At 47.4% G+C, this 18,179-nt stretch overlaps 2 protein-coding genes across 2 annotated transcripts in view; one reads left to right on the forward strand and one right to left on the reverse strand.

The window, feature by feature from the left end:
- Positions 1-753: 753 nt before the first annotated feature.
- On the reverse strand, positions 754-3,894 carry FNDC8 (fibronectin type III domain containing 8). Its single transcript, XM_060276442.1, has 3 exons — positions 3,889-3,894; positions 3,309-3,656; positions 754-1,011 (listed from the first exon to the last, which is right to left on the reverse strand). The coding sequence occupies exons 1-3, from the start codon at positions 3,892-3,894 to the stop codon at positions 754-756; spliced, it is 612 nt and encodes a 203-aa protein (XP_060132425.1).
- Positions 3,895-12,826: 8,932 nt separating this feature from the next.
- Positions 12,827-18,179, forward strand: part of HPN (hepsin) — a 32,219-nt gene continuing 26,866 nt past the window's right edge. The window contains exon 1 of the mRNA XM_035119949.2: positions 12,827-13,027. The gene's annotated coding sequence lies outside the window, so the exon portion shown is untranslated. The remainder of the gene's footprint in view (positions 13,028-18,179) is intronic.

The following is an 18,179-nucleotide window of genomic DNA, read 5'->3' on the forward strand; positions in this document are numbered from 1 at the left end:
CAGCTAAGTTCTTAGATCCAACTCCACGCATGCCACCTTGAACTCCTGGGAAGAAAGGCAGGATAAAAACGTAATAAAAAATAAAATCTCCTGGAGATGCATGAACGTTGCTGCTTCATTAGTTTGGGGTTAGAGTAAAAGGGTTGCTGGGGTAGTGAGCTTCAACCCTGCCATTTCATAGGTGACTGCTGAAATAGTCAAAAACGATAGTCAGCCTGCAACTTATGCGGTAGTTACATTTTGGGGATTGCATCTACTGTAAATAAGTTGGAGCAGGGCTGGAGGGCTTCTTGACCAAATCATTGTAGTTCGGATTCGACTGCAAATAAGTGAATCCATGTACTTCTAATATTTATGTATTTCTAATATGTACTTCTAATATTTATTTATTTACAGGATTCCCCTAACTACAGTTAAAAACGTGGATTGGCTTAGGGCTTTGCAAAACAGAGTGCCAAAGGTTAAAATTGGCATAGTGCTTTATTCACCAAAAGTCTGCAGGTTTCTTTCTTCTTCTCTCTCTCTCTCTTTTAAAAAGCACCTGTTACTTCCTGCATATTAATTTTTTTAAAAAATCATAATGTTACAAATATGGACAATTCTTCAATTTATTCTCTATTTCATTTTATCTCTGATGTGCCTTTTTGCAGTTATCAATGGTTCTGACTTTTCTACCAGGGTCAGTGTCCCTGAATTAGGCTTTGGATGAAACTGCAATGGGTGTGCCTTTCTACATTCTTTGGATGCCCAACTCTATGGTACGTGCACCCGCCGCCCCACCAGGAGGACTGTGCTCACCTTATAGGGTGCACTCCACTTCCCAGCACCTGCCACATTGAGAGACCTCACGCGGAGCAAGTACGTAGTGTCAGGAGTCAGATTCTCCAGATGCTCTTCTGTCTGCGAGCAAAACCAGTGGATGTTCTTGCCTTGACCATCCAGCCTGGCCTCCTGCAGTTGCAGCTCGTAGAAGGAAATCAACTCCCCGTTGCGTGGGCCGGACCAAGAAACCTATGGAGGAGAAAGAATGGCCATCATGCAGAAAGCCAGGAGATGAGTGCCTTTACTTGAGCCCGACATCTTCAAGGAAGTGGGTGCTAAAGGGGTCCTTTCACTGGTGCAGGGAGGAACCATGGTGGCTGGTGCCCACTGGGATTTATGGGACAGAAAACAAGGAGACCAGTAGTGAGTGGAGCCAGAGCCAATGACAAGCAAACCCAACTGATTCTAGTTTTGTCCCCCATCCTCTACCCTGTTGGGTTCTGCAGGGACTAAGGAGGAGGAAGCTGGCATTCAGGGCCACCCCCGGGGCTGGTTGTAAGGAAGATGGTGGACAGGTGGTGGCTGGTTGAAGACAGATGGAGGTTGGTGGGGCAGTGATCTCTTTGCCCTAATGCACCAGCCTCCGCTGCCAGTAAGGGATGTACACCAAGAGGTAGCCTTAGAGTCTTCTCTGATATAGCAGAAAGCACTGGGCGTGCTTCTGGGAAGCCTGTCTATTGAGCATTCACCCTGACTTGTTTGTAGGGAGGTTAGCGACTGCTACTCCACACTTTCCAGTGCATTTCCCCGGCACTTCTCTTAGCACAAGATGTCCAGTCTCTTTTGGAAGTGAGTTTGCTGCACAACACCTCCTAATCAACTATAACTGCGCAACTTGAATTTGGTAGTGTGTGACTGAATGCCGGACCCTGCAGCCAAGTGTTAGTTCTTGGCTTTAAAAAAAAAGGTAAAGGAAAGGGACCCCTGGATGGTTAAGACTAGTCAAAGGCGACTATGGGTTTGTGGCACTCATCTCGCTTTCAGGCCAAGGGAGTGGTACCGGTACCTATTTATCTATTTGCACTGGCGTGCTTTTGAACTGCTAGGTTGGCAGAAGTTGGGACAGAGCAACAGGAGCTCACCCTGTTGTGGGGATTTGAACCACCGACCTTCCGATTAGCAAGCCCAAGAGGCTCAGTGGTTTAGACCACAGCGCCACCCATGTGGTAAGTTCTTGGTGTACCATTCATGGTTTGTCTTGGGGGCAGACAAGCTACAAGCCTGGTTTTGGATGTCATGTTAAGCCAAAACATAGTTTAGCTCCCAGTAGTGAAGCAGCAGTAGCAGCAGCAATATCGGGAGAGGAATGAAGCGGCTGTGATTTTTGCTGTGAGTACCGATGGCACACTTGTTCCTTCTTGCACAGTCATGGTTCGGCTCAGCATTATGTGCAAATCATGCCACTGTGTCCAACACAAGCTATATTCCAAACACAGTAATTTCCAGGCACTTGAAACTGAAGTCTATTGCTGTGCACTTGGAGGGCAGTTGGCCTGGAAGACCCACTGGGATTCCTTCTGTGATGTTTTCGCTCTTAAGGTTTCTGTGAGCAGAGCTGTCCAGGGTGGCTTATCCTGAGGCAACACGTCTTAAGGCCTGAAAGAAGACTATTTATAGCCGGTGACAGTCAGGTGATGTGTTTCGATGGGAGTTAAGATGGCTCAGGAAAAGGATGAAGAGCGATGACTGAGCCTTATTGTCCCCAACCCCATTAAGCAGGGAGAGGGGGCAAAAGAGAAGGAAGCGAGCAACCTGCAGATATTTTTTTGACTGATGGAGAAGCGACGGACAAAAGGATACAGAGGGCTGAATTGCTCTCTGTAAAAGGCACTGTAAAAGGCTCTGGCAGTTCTGCTAGAAATCTGATGGGGAGCATTGCACCTGGGACCTCTGTATTTTCCACCTATGCTCAACCTGTGTACGTGTGTAAATCAGGGATGGGGAATCTGTGGCCTCTACAGAAGTTCTTGGACTCCATATCCCATCAGCCCCAGCCAGCATGGCCAATGGCCAGGGATGATGAGAGTTGTAGTTTATGGAAGGTAAGAGGTCCCCCGTCCCTGATATAAATGGCCTGTTAAAGCTATGGGGGTGGGGAACTGCTATTGTGATGATTTTATTATGATGCTGCCTATTATGTTTTAATTATTATGCTCCATAAAATGTGTTCTTAATGTTGTACACCACCTGGGATCCTTTGATAAAGGGCAGTATATAAATTGAAACAACAACAACCCATATGATACAAGGCTCCAGTCACTCTCCTGAAACCTTATTCCACACACACCTAGACAAGCACTGGAGCCCCTGAAATCTCTCATGTCTCATAGGGTTGGGGTGCATGTAACAATATGGGTTCCTCAGAGGTGCACTAAATGTAATTTATCTATGCTCAAATGTTGCACCCCCATTTGCCCAAAGAGAGACTCTCCAATCACAGTAACCTAGCAATGCAGAGGAGGCCATCTTGTGTCATTAGGCCCCACCTGAGCGCTGGTGCTGCTGACAGTGTGCTCGCGGATGAAGGGCTGTGGCGGCAGTTCCACACACACAGGAGACTCTGAGCCGCTGTCAGAGAGGCTGGTCTCCCCGTCGCTCATGTCCAGGTCAACGGGGACGCTGGGGCTGCTGCTGCGTCGAGGGCGGCTTGGTGCGGGCTTGCGAGCGGCTTTCTTTGGAACCGACAGCCCAGCCAGCAAGTCGTCCAAGGTGTGAGGTAAACTGCAGGCTGAGTAGAGGATGTGTTTGGGGGTCTCGATGATGCTGCCCAGGCCAGAGCTGGATGTGTCGCTGCTTTCACTGGGAAGGCTTGAGTGATTTCTGTAGAGCTGAAACTAAATTAAAAGAGGAACAACCCACCCAAACAACTCGAGTGAAACCTGCTTGCGGAACTTGTTGTTCATGTTCCCCTAAGCCAGAGGTGGGGAACTTGATGCCCTCCAGATGTTGATGAACTACATAATTTCCACCACCCCTGACCATTGGGCATGCTGGCTGCAGCTAATAGGACCTGGGGTCCATCAACATCTGGAGGGCTGCAGGTTCCCCATTCGTCTCCACACACACCGACATTTTTCCATTTATTGAAATGATGTATATATTCCAGATGACTGGCAATACTTTAACAAGCATCAATAGAACCTAGGAAGGTCTTCATTTTCACTACTGCTTGTGGCATCTAAAAGAGGAAACATGGTCCTCCTAATGTTGGTGGACTCCAGTTCCTATCAGGGGAAATTTTTTCATCCTGAGGGCTACATTACTCCATTGGCAGTCTCATGCCAGCGTAAATTGCAGCCAGGGCAATGGATGTGACTCCTGCTTTTGTACAATAACCTACAGCCACACATAATCCAGATGTTTCCGCACACAGTCCCCCCCTCACGCATCCTCTGAGGCATTAAAGGTAAAGGTAAAGGGACCCCTGACCATTAGGTCCAGTCGTGACCGACTCTGGGGTTGCGCGCTCATCTCGCATTATTGGCCGAGGGAGCCGGCGTATAGCTTCCAGGTCATGTGGTCAGCATGACAAAGCCGCTTCTGGCAAACCAGAGCAGCACATGGAAACACCGTTTACCTTCCCGCTGTAGCGGTTCCTATTTATCTACTTGCATTTTGACGTGCTTTCGAACTGCTAGGTTGGCAGGAGCTGGGACCAAGCAACGGGAGCTCACCCCGTCACAGGGATTCGAACCACCGACCTTCTGATCAGCAAGCACTAGGCTCAGTGGTTTAACCACAGCGCCACAGATCAAAGACCCATCCCAGCAGTTAAAAGCACTTGAGTGAGGGGGGGGCATGGAGCAGGTCCAGTTATGGGTGTGGCCTGGGGACACTTCTAGGAGCCAAACAGAGATGTCGGGGGGGGGTCATATTCACTCCCTGGACCCAAGGTTCCCCACTCCTCATTTATATGATCAAAGTATCTCCTTAGGCTGCACCTTCCCTCTTGAATTAGCTTTTTGGGGGGTTCCTTATGAATAAGCTTTGATTATAGGAGCTGTAGATTGATTATCCAGGGATGGGGGGGGTAGGTGGGCCTCAGTCCCCCAATCTCAGAAGGAGCCCCAGCACCTCTATTCCCTTCTTCTGGCATGCCTGGTTTCCTGTTGATGGACCACAATAGCGGTTTTTTTAAAAAAAAGCATTTTAGAGAAATACCTCCTTCTCTTCTTCTCCTGGATGACTATGAGCTGAATAAAGAGCATGAAATTCACTCTCGACTCCGAGTATGTTTCACCTACCATTTTCAAGCAGGGGAGAGGTCATTCCCTTGGGAAGGAGAGACTTGACGAGGCTTCTCTGTGGCAGATATGATGAGTGGCGATGAATGACTTGCACCTTTAAGGCTGCATCTGTTCACAGGAATGGGGGTGGGAATTTGAGTGCATTAGGATTAAATAGGCCCACACATCTGTCGAGCCACAAGGTTCGGAAAGCTTCCGGCTGCAAGGAACAGAGCCATAGCTGCCAAGTTTTCCCTTTTCTTGCGAGGAAGCCTATTCAGCATAAGGGAAAATCCCTTTAAAAAGGGGATAACTTGGCAGCTATGAACAGAGCCCTTTCCACATCGAAACATGTCTGCCCAGGTTATGCACTTGGCTTCACTCCTGAGTTGAGAGTTCTGCTCCCAGGTCCAGCCAAAAAAACCCCAACCAGGAGCAGGGAAGCCTTTTCAACCCATGGGCTTCGTTCCTTTCTAGGCAACTTTCCAGGGACCACATGCCAGACGTAAAACTGAGCAGAGCAACTAATGTGAATTTCACCTTTGTATACACACTCACGTGTGCTCCTCTCTAGCCTCTATCCCAGGGATTGTCAACCTGGTCCCTACCGCTCACTAAAGGGTGTTTCAGGATTCTAGGTGGGCGGTAGGGGGTTCTACGGCACAAGCTGAATCCTCCTTCCATCGAGCACTGGTGGGCGGTAAGGAAATTTTACCATCAAGAAAGATGCATTAGTGGGCGGTAGGTATAAAAAGGTTGACTACCCCTGCCAGGCAAAAACATTCAAGGAAGGGTGTGAAGCAGCAGGGTCAGAAAGGGGTGTGGGCTGGGGAGAGTTATGAAGGCCAGAAAGAGAAGTCTGGAGGGACACCTCTGGTCCAAGACCCTGAAGCTTCCCATCCCTGCCCTCGACTCCCCCCAAACCGCTGAGGTCTCCTCTTTGGCTCCACTCACACTCAGTTTCTGTTTTTGCATCCTAAATCCCTTCCCTGAACATGTCTGTGGTGCCGCCGCCGCCCCTTCCATCAGTTTGCTCCCCAAAAGGACACCTTTTCCATGAGGACTCTGGCTTAGTACTCATTCCCAGACGTAATCAAGTTTAAAACACACACACACACAAATCTAAACTTATGTGGCTTTGCAGGACTCCGATTCTCATCAGCCCCAGGCAGAGTGGCCTGTGGTCAGGGATGATGGGAATTATAGTCCAACAACATCCCTCGTCTATAGGATTGGAATGTAAATGTGTTTGCTGACATTTCATTTTTATCCTATCTCCCTTGCCCTGTCGTTTTCCCCATTGTTGATTTTTCATTGTAAGCTTCTGTCTGTGTTTCGTTTTCGAAAGTCTGTAAAGCGGCACGTACATGAATGGTACATGAATGGTATAACAATGACTATTATTATTATTATTATTACAATGATACTGTATAGAAATTTCTGACACTGTCCTGGTCCTTCAAAACAAAGATGGGGGCCACCCTACATGGAATAATTACAGAGGTTTCTAATTTTCTAGGAGCAGATCATGGTTCCTTATGCCATGCCCTGTACTTGGGCATTACAGTATATAAAACTCCCAAGGTCCAGAGAAAGCCACTGCCAGGCAGACAAGCTAGAATGCTGAGTACCCACCCTATTGCCACTTTCCCTCGCTCCCCTCACAGCCATCCCTTGTGTTTCAACCCTGTTGCTGTCCAGACTAGCTCTGCCTCTGCCTCCAGACCCATGGAGCTGACTTACCGCCCACAGGATGCCCCGGCACTAGCATATTGGAGGCTATGAGTCTGAAGGCCTGTCCCAGAAAGGCCACTGTTTGCCTAGTCCTCATTATGCCACAGTGCTACCCCTGCCCATTGTGACCAGGCACACTCAACGTGGGGCAGGCCTAGGGCCTAGGGCCTAGGGCCCAGGGCCCTTTTACATGAATGTAGCTGCTGACTGGCTCTGTGCAGCAATTGTATTAATGAAGAAATGAACGAACATGAACGCACACGTACACCAGCTGATATGTTTCTATCATTACAGACACAGGACTGGAGCTGTTTTTTGTGGCAAGGCTCACCACTGGTACAGAGTACCAGCATCTTTTTTTGTACCAACAGTACTTTTATCAGTATATGAGTACTGGCACCTCTTTTATTTTTAACCAAAAATATCAATGCCTAGGACAATTGTGTGCTTTGGGGTTGCTTAACACAATTGGAAGCCAATTCCTGTGCAAAATCCCAGTCTTGCCAGAGCCCGGAATGTAACCAATGATATACAAGTTTAGGAAGGCCGAAAGGAAGCAGTTGTTGTTGTTGTTTAGAGAGATCATTTCCTATTGGCTCTGCTTTATGGAAGGGGTTCTTCTGGTTGGCTGACATCTGCCTCTTTCTTATTAGCTGCTGCCTGCTATATAAGGTGAGATGGTTTTGAGGCACTGTTTTATCTAGATGTGTGCTAAGGGTGGCCAGATGGCCCTCCTTTATCTGACACAAAGTGACCCCAATAAGCGAAGCTTTGGTGTGTGTGTGTGTGTGTGTGTGTGTGTGTGTGTGTGTGTGTGTAAAAGTAGTGTTTAATTCTTTATCTGCCAGGTGTTTTCCCCTTGAACCTGTGCCCTAACACCGCCCTGCTTTTACCACTGCCAGTGTTTCAGGTGCATGTTAACATCACCTTCCCAGGTTATAACAAATAGTTAGACTTCATATGACAAACAACATGTAGTTCAGGAGCTTACTTCATTTTTTTGTTTCCATCTCCAAAGAATGGATTCTCTAAAAAAAACCTCTCTTTTCCTCTTTTGTTTTGTTTTGTTGGTGGCCTATAGTTTCCCTTGTAGGTGGAAGGATGGGAGAAATTTCTTCTGCAGCTTTAAAGGCAAGAGGGAATTTTTTTTAATCTGCACGGGTGTGTGTTTGTGTGTAACACAATAGGAGACAGACAGAGCTGGAAGAAAATGCCTGTAGAGAGAACGCCATTGGCTGCCAAGGGAACAAGGCAAGAAGTAAGCTTTGTTTGGAGGATAAAAAAAACCAAAAAAGCAGAAACATGATCCAAGGAGGGCAGTGTCTGACAAGAATCACCCTGTATGAGGCATCTGAAAATCCTGACAGGTTCCAAAATGCATTCCTTCCTTCCTAGGCAAAGCTGGAGTTACCTGATGTGTGTTACAAGGAGGGTCCTGACAAGGATCAGCAGCTACTACTAGAAGCCCAGGGTGCCAATTTGACTTGTGGGGGCTTCCTATCCAGTGCTTGATCAGCATCAGCAGTCAGCTCAGAAGGGCTCCTAGCTGGCCCAGTCTGGCTGTGATGCTGCTCCTCCCCAGCTCCCCAGAGGCTACTGCAGTGGTGGGTGGGCAGTTCTCAGGTCAGCTAACATCCTTAGGGGCCGGTCGCCATCTTTATTTATCGAAAACGCTCACAAGGCCTCTACCCAAACCTCAAAAGTGGCACTGAGGTGTGTGTGGGGGGTCCAGTTGCCCCTCTCCTATCTACTCCTTTTGCTTCAAAGTATGATCCTGCAACTCACCACGCTTTCGATGTGAACAGGGTGGACATATGGATGAGGGCCTCATCGAGGGCTGTCCCGAGACATCTTCCTGCTTAGCGTTACCGGAAATTGGAAGGGGGGCTGACCCCCCCCAAACCTTGCCTCTCCACACTACAAGGCAAAGATAAAGAGCCTCTGCTGTACATTACCAAATGTAGCAAACTGATACCTGTAAATGTATCTATGTACAGTATTGTACTGGTTCAATGGGAAAACTTTAGAAAGTCATATAAAATCTCTCCAGTGATGGATTCACACCATTCCAATGTTCTAATCAGAAGGGAAATGGCTACCAGAAGAGGAGCTTGGGAGAGGGCTAGGGGCAGCCATAATCCCTGAAGCATGAGACCACTTACACAGCAGCCCCACTGCCTGGGTGATCATCCCTAGCATCCTGGCACCTGAGTGCCAGACAGGTAGCCATCCCAATCACAATAGCAAACCCAACCTCAATGGACTGGGGTCTCCGTCCAGAGGAAAGGGTGTGCTTAACTTGGCTGGGAAACAGGAACATGTAAAAACTTACCTTTGTTTTACCTAATGGGTGTGAGGTGGAGGTCAAGGAAGGGGGAGGGGGCAAACCTGATACTTAGGTTTCTGCCAGAAGACCCCTCCCAGTTTATGACATAGTTATGACAAAATGTATGATGTTTTTACTAAAGGTGCTATGGGTAAAATGGGAAAGTTATAAAAAGGGGAGCCATCCTTCTTTCTGCTTCTTCCATGTGGTAGTTTGAAGTCCTGTTGCAACAGTTGCTTGAATAAAGACCAGGCCTACAGGCTGCTGTTTTGCTCCTATATTCTTGGCTGGTGTCTTTGTTGGGCAATCCAAGTGAGCCAGGGAAATTTTCCTTTAACATTTAGTCATCATAGCTCGGTGGTAGAACATCTGCTTTGCATGAAGAGGGGCTTAGGTTCAACCCCAAGCATCTCCAGATAGGACTGTCTGGGGCAGAACTCTGTCTCCAGACAGCCACTGCCAGCCAGTGTAGTCAGCACTGAGTTAGATGGACCAACGGCCCAAGTATAAGGCAGCATCTTATGGTGCTTGAGGACAAGATGGTGCTCTTCCCATTGATTTGAAGGTTAATGTGAAATGGTTTGAAGAAACGAATAACAAATTATATGGTAAAAGGTAAAGGTAAAGTTAGCTTACTTTCTTCTTGCTGTTAGGTACCTTACTTGCATCAAGAGATGGTCTAAAAATATTGGAATAAATAGAATTAATAAATTTAATTTTTTAAAAAAATTAAATATAGCCAGTATTTTATGCAGCCAGCTGCCTCCCAGCATACTGTGTTCACTTAGCGAAATGTGGCATCCCCTGTTGCAGCAAAGAACGCTCGAGATTTCAAGCAGGGGACAGGGAAGGGCCTTCACCATTCTACCCTGCCTCTGGGAAGGAAGAGCTGCAATGTCTCTAGGAGAATGACCTCAGTTGCCTTTGTGCTTTTTCTTGTTGGGCGGGGATGGAAAAAGGGCAATGGTGGGAGCAGCTGCTCCCTTGCCCATTCCTGGTCCGCCCCGCTGTCCCAATCCAGTTCTGGGTGGTGGTGCAGAGAACCAGGTAATCAGTAACTGAGTGTGTGTGTGTGTGTGGGGCCAAAGACTTCCCCCACCTGCACTTGAGCCTGTCTGAAAAGCAGGCAGCTGGGTGATCCGCTGCCTTTCCCCCTTCCCTTTCCCCCACTCCTGTGCTGCGTGTACTAAGAGCTAAGTGACCCATTTGTTTTGGCAGTATCTCCCTCTGCTCTGTACCCAGCCCCTGACGAAAGTCCTACTTGGTTATTACACACCACAGAATGTCGCATAGACAGTGGGAAAACAAAAAAACACAGAACAGCTAAGAGTCTAAGACAGATATATAGTTAAATTTAAACATGACACAGATGATTAATTCCAGAGGAGAAAAGGGAGTTGTATAATTTACATCTGATTTTATGGTTATGTTCTTTAAATGAGTCAGTTATTTAAAATCTTTGAATCTACAGCTATATCAGCACAGTTAATTGTGGCGCTGTGGTCTAAACCACAGAGTCTAGGGCTTACCAATCAGAAGGTCGGTGGTTCGAATCCCCGTGACGGGGTGAGCTCCCGTTGCTCGGTCCCTGCTCCTGCCAACCTAGCAGTTCGAAAGCACATCAAAGTGCAAGTAGATAAATAGGTACCACTATGGCGGGAAGGTAAACAGTGTTTCCGTGTGCTTAGTCATGTTATCCACATTACCCAGAAGCTATACGCTGGCTCCCTCAGCCAGTAAAGCGAGATGAGCGTCGCAACCCGAGTCATCCACGACTGGACCTAACGGTCAGGGGTCCCTTTATCTTTAAAAGACCGAGTTAATAATAATATAATAATAATAATAACAATAATAATAATATTTATTAAGTGTTCCCCCAAGACCCTCAGCAATATTAAGGTGGTCCGTTGGCACATCGCCCCAAGGAATACTGGGGACTGTAATTTGTTAAGGATGCTGGGAAATTGTAGCTCTGCTATGGGTAAACTAGAGCTCCCATGATTTTTTGGGGGGTGGGGGATCGTGTTTTGAATCTGCTGTAAAGGTACGTATCATGTTTCACAACGGGCAAAATGAATGCTTGCTTTTTTTGGGGGGGGGGAGTAATATCCATTTCCATTTGGTTTTTTTAAAAAATGTTTTTAATACTGAAATATTGCACACAGTGATATTTCTGTAACAAAGGCTGCCAAGACCTCTTTATATATAAAAAAGAATTGTGGCCCATATTAGTTAGTATGATGGGCGTTCCTTTTCCAATTGGATATTTTACATCAGGCTCCAACATGTCTTGGGCCTGACCTGATCTCACCCAGATCAAAGCTCCATCCCATTGACCCACACAGCCTGTTTGCTGTCGCTTTCCTCGCTGGGCAACGTTTGCTGGAACTGGGGGGGGCTGGAGGCAGGAGAGAAGCGGCTGGAGGAGGAGGAGGAGGAGGTCCTGATTGTTCCTGCGTCTTTGTGTGTGTGGAGAGAGAGAGAGAGAGATGTGTCATCGGCTTCCCTTCTCCTTTGGAGAGGCTCCTGAGTCGCAGGTGCGACGTGAGCCGCAGACAATGGGCGCTTTGAGAAAGGAGGCCGCGCTATGGGGGCGGGGAAGCGGCGCGCGCTTTGGGTCTGGCGATCTCCAAAAGCTAGGGCGCAGGACCGAGTCAGAAAAAAACTTTATAAAACACCTTTGCATCCATTTAAACACCACCGCATTCCGTTGATTCAGACGCTTTGGAGAGATCTTCTTCGCCATCAGATTTTGTTTCAGGCTGAAGCTCGTGCCTCCCTGCAGGACAATAGCAGGCGAGCGTGGTCTTGGGAGGAAAAAGAATGAAATGGGAGGGTGGCCCGCTTTAAAGCACAGACGCACTGTCCCAATATCGTCATTTAGTCACCAAACAAGCTCATTTCTCCCGCCAGGGCTTAATGCTGCAAATGTGGGACGGATACCTGGACTAAGGGGACTCCGGAGCGCGTGCAGAGTGCATTCCCCTGACCGCTCCCTAACTCCAGAAAATCCCCAGCGGTTAGGGAGGAAGGGCTTAGAAGGTGTTACGATGATGATGATGATGATGATGATGATGAAGAAAAAGTTAAGTTGCTTCCAGGCAGATTTTAGCCCCAACATATATATTTTTTCTACAAACGAAGTAACCCCTGATCACAAACATCGCAGTTCAGACTCCAGGAACATCGTTGGTTGGCCGCCGTTGGAGACACAAACTGTGCCGGACTAGGTCAGGGATGGGCAACCTTTGGCCTTCCAGATGTTGTTGGACTACAGTTCCCAACATCCCTGGCCGATGGCTACGTTGGTTTGAAGCTGAGCAACATCTGGAGGGTCACAGGTTCCCCATCCTTCGACTAGAGACGGACCCATGGTTTGATCCAACAGTTCTTTATCTTCGTTAACCCTTACTATCCCGGGCCATTTCTGAAAGGGACCCAGGTGTCCGGTCATAGTCCCCCCCACTTCTTTTTAAAGAACTCACATTCAAGGTTCCGGGTCTCCCCCTTCCCCTAAAAATCCAAAAGAGTGTCTCTCCATCTGTGTCTGTCAAAATCCCTCACGCTTTCCTTTGCTGGGAGCGGAATCCTGACGGGTCAAGCCCCTCCCACCTGTTAGCCACACCCACCGCGTGTTCTCTCCCCCTCCCCACCCTCCGGCTCCTTCCCTCCCATCGCCCCTCCGTCTGGCAGGTGTCTGCCTGGCCACAGCTGCAAAGGGGCCGTCGCGCCCGGGTCCCCCCTCCCTGCTCGCCAGCCCTTCCCCTCCTCCTTCTCCTCCCGCCGCCCCAGGTGGGGAAGCTGCCTTGCGCAAGGAAGCACTTCTGCGCCCGGGAGACCTGCCGTGTCTCTGGCTCTTCAGCCATGAAGATCGCGCCCCCCTTAGCGGGAAGGCAAGTACCCCGGTGAGGGCAGCGAGGTAAGAGGGGCTTCTTTCCCTTCCGCTGTTGCTACTTCGCGAACCCCATTCCACAGGGAAGTGGGGAGCAGAATTTGAACGCTGCCCTGCTTCGTCAACCCGTGTGTTCCTCCACCTCCTTCTGTACACCCCATAATTCCACCCCCACCCCCGGGCTTGTTAGCATATGATCACATTGATATTCTTATTTTTTAAATATTTCCATGGGCTACTTGCCATTTCACAGTGGGTTCCAATTTGGGCCAGAATGCACCGCATTTCGTTTTGCCTACTTTGCTTTCCCGCTATACCCTCCAGTTAACTTTTTTGGGTTATCACATTTGATCTGAACAGTTTCTCTGGCCTGTTCTGAATTTCTGAACGTGACGCTATTTGTTTGGGGTTGACTTGGTCCGACAGGTTTGAAAATGTGTGGTTATCTAGATGTTAAAATCTCTGGGTTGCCTCCAGCTGAAGGGACTTAAATTACCCGTAGTCATGCCCATTAACTTCAATGGCTCTACCCTGAGTAGGGCTAGTATTGAATGCAACCCAAAGTGTGCTCCCCCCTTTTAAATGAAGGATTAGGGATTAAGGAATGTTCTATCTCCATGGGTGTAGCCAGGTTTTTGTTGGGGGTGGCAGGCCTTTTGTTAGTGGGGGGGGGCAGAACCTCCGTTAGCTATGTATTTTAATGTATTTTTATTGATTTAGGGAAGCAGCAGCTGCCCCCCACCTCCCATGTATATCTCATTGTTAAGATCCTGTCTTAACAATAGAAAGATTGCTCCGGACTGTTTCTCGACGGCCTGCTATAATAAATTACTCCCTTGCCACATCCCAAGTCTTTTGAATTAATAAATTACAATTTTTCTGAATTAATTAATTCACTGCCCTCTCCTAACAGAATAAGGTAGTACAGTACAGTTTGGGCAATGCCCGTGGTTGAGCTTCCTCCTTTGGTGGTGGGGTTGTGGTGAACTGAGAGTAGGTAAGGGGCACAGTTGTTTGAGACTGTTTGCCATTTTAATTCCCCACAATGCCCTGGAGCAATGCTACCTTGAGGGCACTGTGGAAAATTAAAATGGTGGCTTGACCCAGACCCCACCGGCATGATACATTTGAAACAGTCTCATACCACTTTAGACAGTCACTGCTTCTCCCAAAGCATCATGGGAAATATAGTTTTTGTTAAGGGTGCTGAGAGTTGTTAGAGACCCTTATTCCCTTCACAGATCTGCAATTTTCAGAGTGATTTAACTATCAATCCCTCTTTACAGGAAATTCTAGAAATTGTAGCTCTCTGAGGGGGAATAGGAGTCTCCTAGCAACTCTCACCACCCTTAACAAACTACAACTCCCAGGGTGTTTGGGGGGAAGAGTTGACTGTTTAAAGTGGTATGATGCTGCAGATGGGGCCTCAATGCTGCCTGGGCATTGGGCCAGACTTTTTTTTTTTAAGGTGAGAGGCCCAATGCGAGGCCCAAATAGCTGCCCAAGGAATTGGGTGCCAGTGCTGACCCCAACTGGGAAGACCAGGTTTCAACTCCCCACTCGGACATGATGTTGACTTGTGTCCACTTCTCACAGCCCTAGTATACAGTCATACCTCGGTTTAAGTACGCCTCAAACGGTTTGAGTATTTTCAGTTTAAGTACTCTGCGGACCCGTCTGGAACGGATTAATCCACTTTCCATTACTTTCAATGGGAAGGTTCGCTTCAGGTTAAGTACGCTTCAGGTTAAGTACAGACTTTCGGAACCAATTGTGTTTGTAAACCGAGGTGCCACTGTAACTCATTGTGGTGGTTGTTTTAAGAATGGAAGCTATGTGTACTGGAAGATGGGTAGGATTCAAACAGGATGAGCAGGAAATCTCAGCCTCTGATGGGGATTAGAATACCCCAATTTATCTTTAAGCATGTATTGCAAGGATGTGTGTGTGTGTGTGTGTGAATTTGATCCTTTTGCTTCTCTGGAACCAACTCTGGTCACATGGCCAGCAACACTGAGTAGGGGACCTGCATAATAACTATAGTCGTACCTCCTGTTCGACTTCAGAAACCAAAGCATGGCTTCTGATTGGCCGCAGGAAGCTTCTGCGGCCAATCAGAAGCTGTTGGACATTCGGCTTCCAAAAGAACGTTAGAAAACAGGAACACTCACTTCTGGTTTCCGAATGTTTGGGAGCCGAGGTACAACTGTATTTTGTTTGGAAAACTGATGGATATACACAGATCTCAATGTTGCCTATTCAGGGTATTAGGCCAGGGACCTCTGGATCAGGGAAGACAAGCTGACACAGTCACCTACCTGACTCCCATCAGCCTGGAACACCCCAAACCAAAGGAAGTACTGGGCACTTCTGCATTGATGGGAGAAGGACTTATATGGGATGGTGAACTCATGGTCCTCAATTAGTTATTGGGACTAAGAACAAAGAGATCTTTGTCTTTCAACCAGTCTTGGACAGGACAGTCCTTCAAACAGGATGCCTTCAGAAGAGAACAGGGATGTGAAACCTCAAGCTGCATGTGTCCCTCTAGGTCAGGCACCCCCAAACTTTGGCCCTCCAGATGTTTTGGACTACAATTCCCATCATCCCTGACTACTGGTCCTCTTAACTAGGGATCATGGAAGTTGTAGGCCAAAACATCTGGAGGGCCGCAGTTTGGGGATGCCTGCTCTAGGTCTCTCTGCCTGGTCTTTGGAACTCTCTCCTTGCCGCTTCTTCACCTGCTGTGCTTCACACCCTAAAGGGGTTTTGCCTGGCTGGAATGTGTTTTTGAACTGTTATGTTTCTTTGCTGCCAACCTAGCAGTTCGAAAGCACGTCAAAGTGCAAGTACAGTGGTACCTCGGTTTATGAACACAATTGGTTCCGGAAGTCTGTTCATAAACTGAAGCGTTCATAAACTGAAGCGAACTTTCCCATTGAAAGTAATGGAAAGTGGATTAATCTGTTCCAGACGGTCCGCGGAGTACTTAAACTGAAGCGTTCATAAATTGAAGCGAACTTTCCCATTGAGAGTAATGGAAAGTGAATTAATCCATTCCAGATGGGTCTGCGGCATTCGTAAACCGAAAATTCGTAAAACGAGGTGTTCATAAACCAAGGTTCTACTGTAGATAAATAGGTACCACTCCGGCCGGAAGGTAAACTGTGTTTCCATGCTCTGGTTCGCCAGAAGCGGCTTAGTCATGCTGGCCACATGACCCGGAAGCTGTACCACCGGCTCCCTCGGCCAATAATGCGAGATGAGCGTGCAACCCCAGAGTCGTCCGCGACTGGACCTAACGGTCAAGGGTCCCTTTACCTTTACCTTTACACTTGAATCAGAGGACTGTCATCTGAAAGCCCTTCAAATAGAGGACGGTGTCTTCTGTAAAGTAGGACACATTGCCCCCCCCCCAGCACCTTCTTCTGGGTATTCCCTTGGGTGAACATTGTGTATAGGAAAGTGCCTGCAGAAAGTTACTTTGATAACATTGTTCCTGGTAATGCAGATTCCCTTGCTTCACCTTTGGGGGATTATAATCCCTGAACTGTATGATGCTCCCTCTTGGGTTCTAGATTGAACTCTCAGTTCTAACAAGGGGCATTTCTGGAGGGGTTAGAAAACAGTCTTTTGTGTTCGCAGCTGGGACATCAGTGCGCTGCTGGGAAATTGAACTTATCTTTGAATGTCCTTGTTTGGAAAGTGACTCATCGGAGTGAAGTAAAGGTGAACCAAAAAATTGGAACACATTTCTGCAGAGCTGCCAGAAAATGAAATAAAAGTGCAGCACATTACTGCCCAGTCCTTTTAACCCCCCCACCCTATAATACACAATAATCACATGAAATTTTACAGTTAGTTCATACTTCATATAGCCATAATTACAGGTTCATTTGTTTCATGTTGATTGCTGTGCAATGAAGATGGTAACCATTTCCCCCCGCTGATTGGTTCTTTCCTTCTCATAGCTGCTAATATCTGTATATTATATTTTGTATATCTTATTCTTTTTCACAATCATTAAGTGTGAAACTTTCCTCTTTTCCCACAGCTTTGCTATTAAAATGCAAGCAGTTAGTAGCATTTGAGAGACCAGAGCAAAAGAACCTTGGCTAATACCTGGTGTTCTGTATTGCCAATACCATCGTTAAAGGGTCTAAAAGTAGATGGGTGTCTACTATTTCTCTAATTTCTTGCTTAATTTCCCTCCAGAAGTCTCTGGTAACCTCACAGTACTTTTGGCAGCTTTGCATCTCCAACAGTGGTCAGACTTTGTCGTGCGAACCAGGTCTATAAGTCTTAAGTCAAGAGAGCTATCCCTGTACTGTTGACATCTCTCTTACAAGAAGCTGCGTCCTCCTGTAGGGCCAAGTATGTAGCATCTGTCCACCATTATTTCCCCACACCGGCTGAGAGATCCACATGTGTACATGCTCTCCTGCCCCCAGGAGGCTGGGAATGCTCCTCAAGTGTTCAGCATTTATAGTGTTCAGTGGGTAAAGGCTGGAGAGATCAGGATTCAGATTCTGACTTGGTCCTGATGCTAGCTGGGTAACCTTGGGCTAGTCACACTTCCTCAGCTCAACCAACCTGTGGAAATAATATGGGAGAACCATGTGTGCCACCCATTGTTCCTCAGAGGAGAAGTGTGGGATGATAGAATCACAGAGTTGGAAGAGACCACAAGGGCCATCCAGTCCAACCCCCTGCCAAGCAGGAAACACCATCAAAGTATTCCTGACAGATGGCTGCCAAGCTTCCGCTTAAAGACCTCCAAAGAAGGAGACTCCACCACACTCCTTGGCAGCAAATTCCATGATAATACTCTGATCACTACTTTCTTTCCTTTTTCAAATTGATACTTTATTGAATTTTCCCCCGGTTATAAAGCAATAAAGTGGTACAAAATGAAAAAAGAACAAAACACACAACTGTGTAAAGGGAAAAAAAACCCATTAAACAAATACATTCGTACCTTGGTTCTCAAATGCCTTGCGAATCGAATGTTTTGGCTCCTGAATGCCGCAAACCTGGAAGTGAGTGTTCCGGTTTGGAAACATTCTTTGGAACCCGAACGGCTTCTGAGGCTTCTGATTGAGTGCAGGAAGTTCCTGCAGCCAATCAGAAGCTGTGCCTTGGTTTTTGAAAGTCGAACAGACTTCCGGAATGGATTATG

This window comes from Zootoca vivipara, chromosome 6, assembly GCF_963506605.1.
Source record: "Zootoca vivipara chromosome 6, rZooViv1.1, whole genome shotgun sequence".
Lineage (NCBI taxonomy): Eukaryota > Metazoa > Chordata > Lepidosauria > Squamata > Lacertidae > Zootoca > Zootoca vivipara.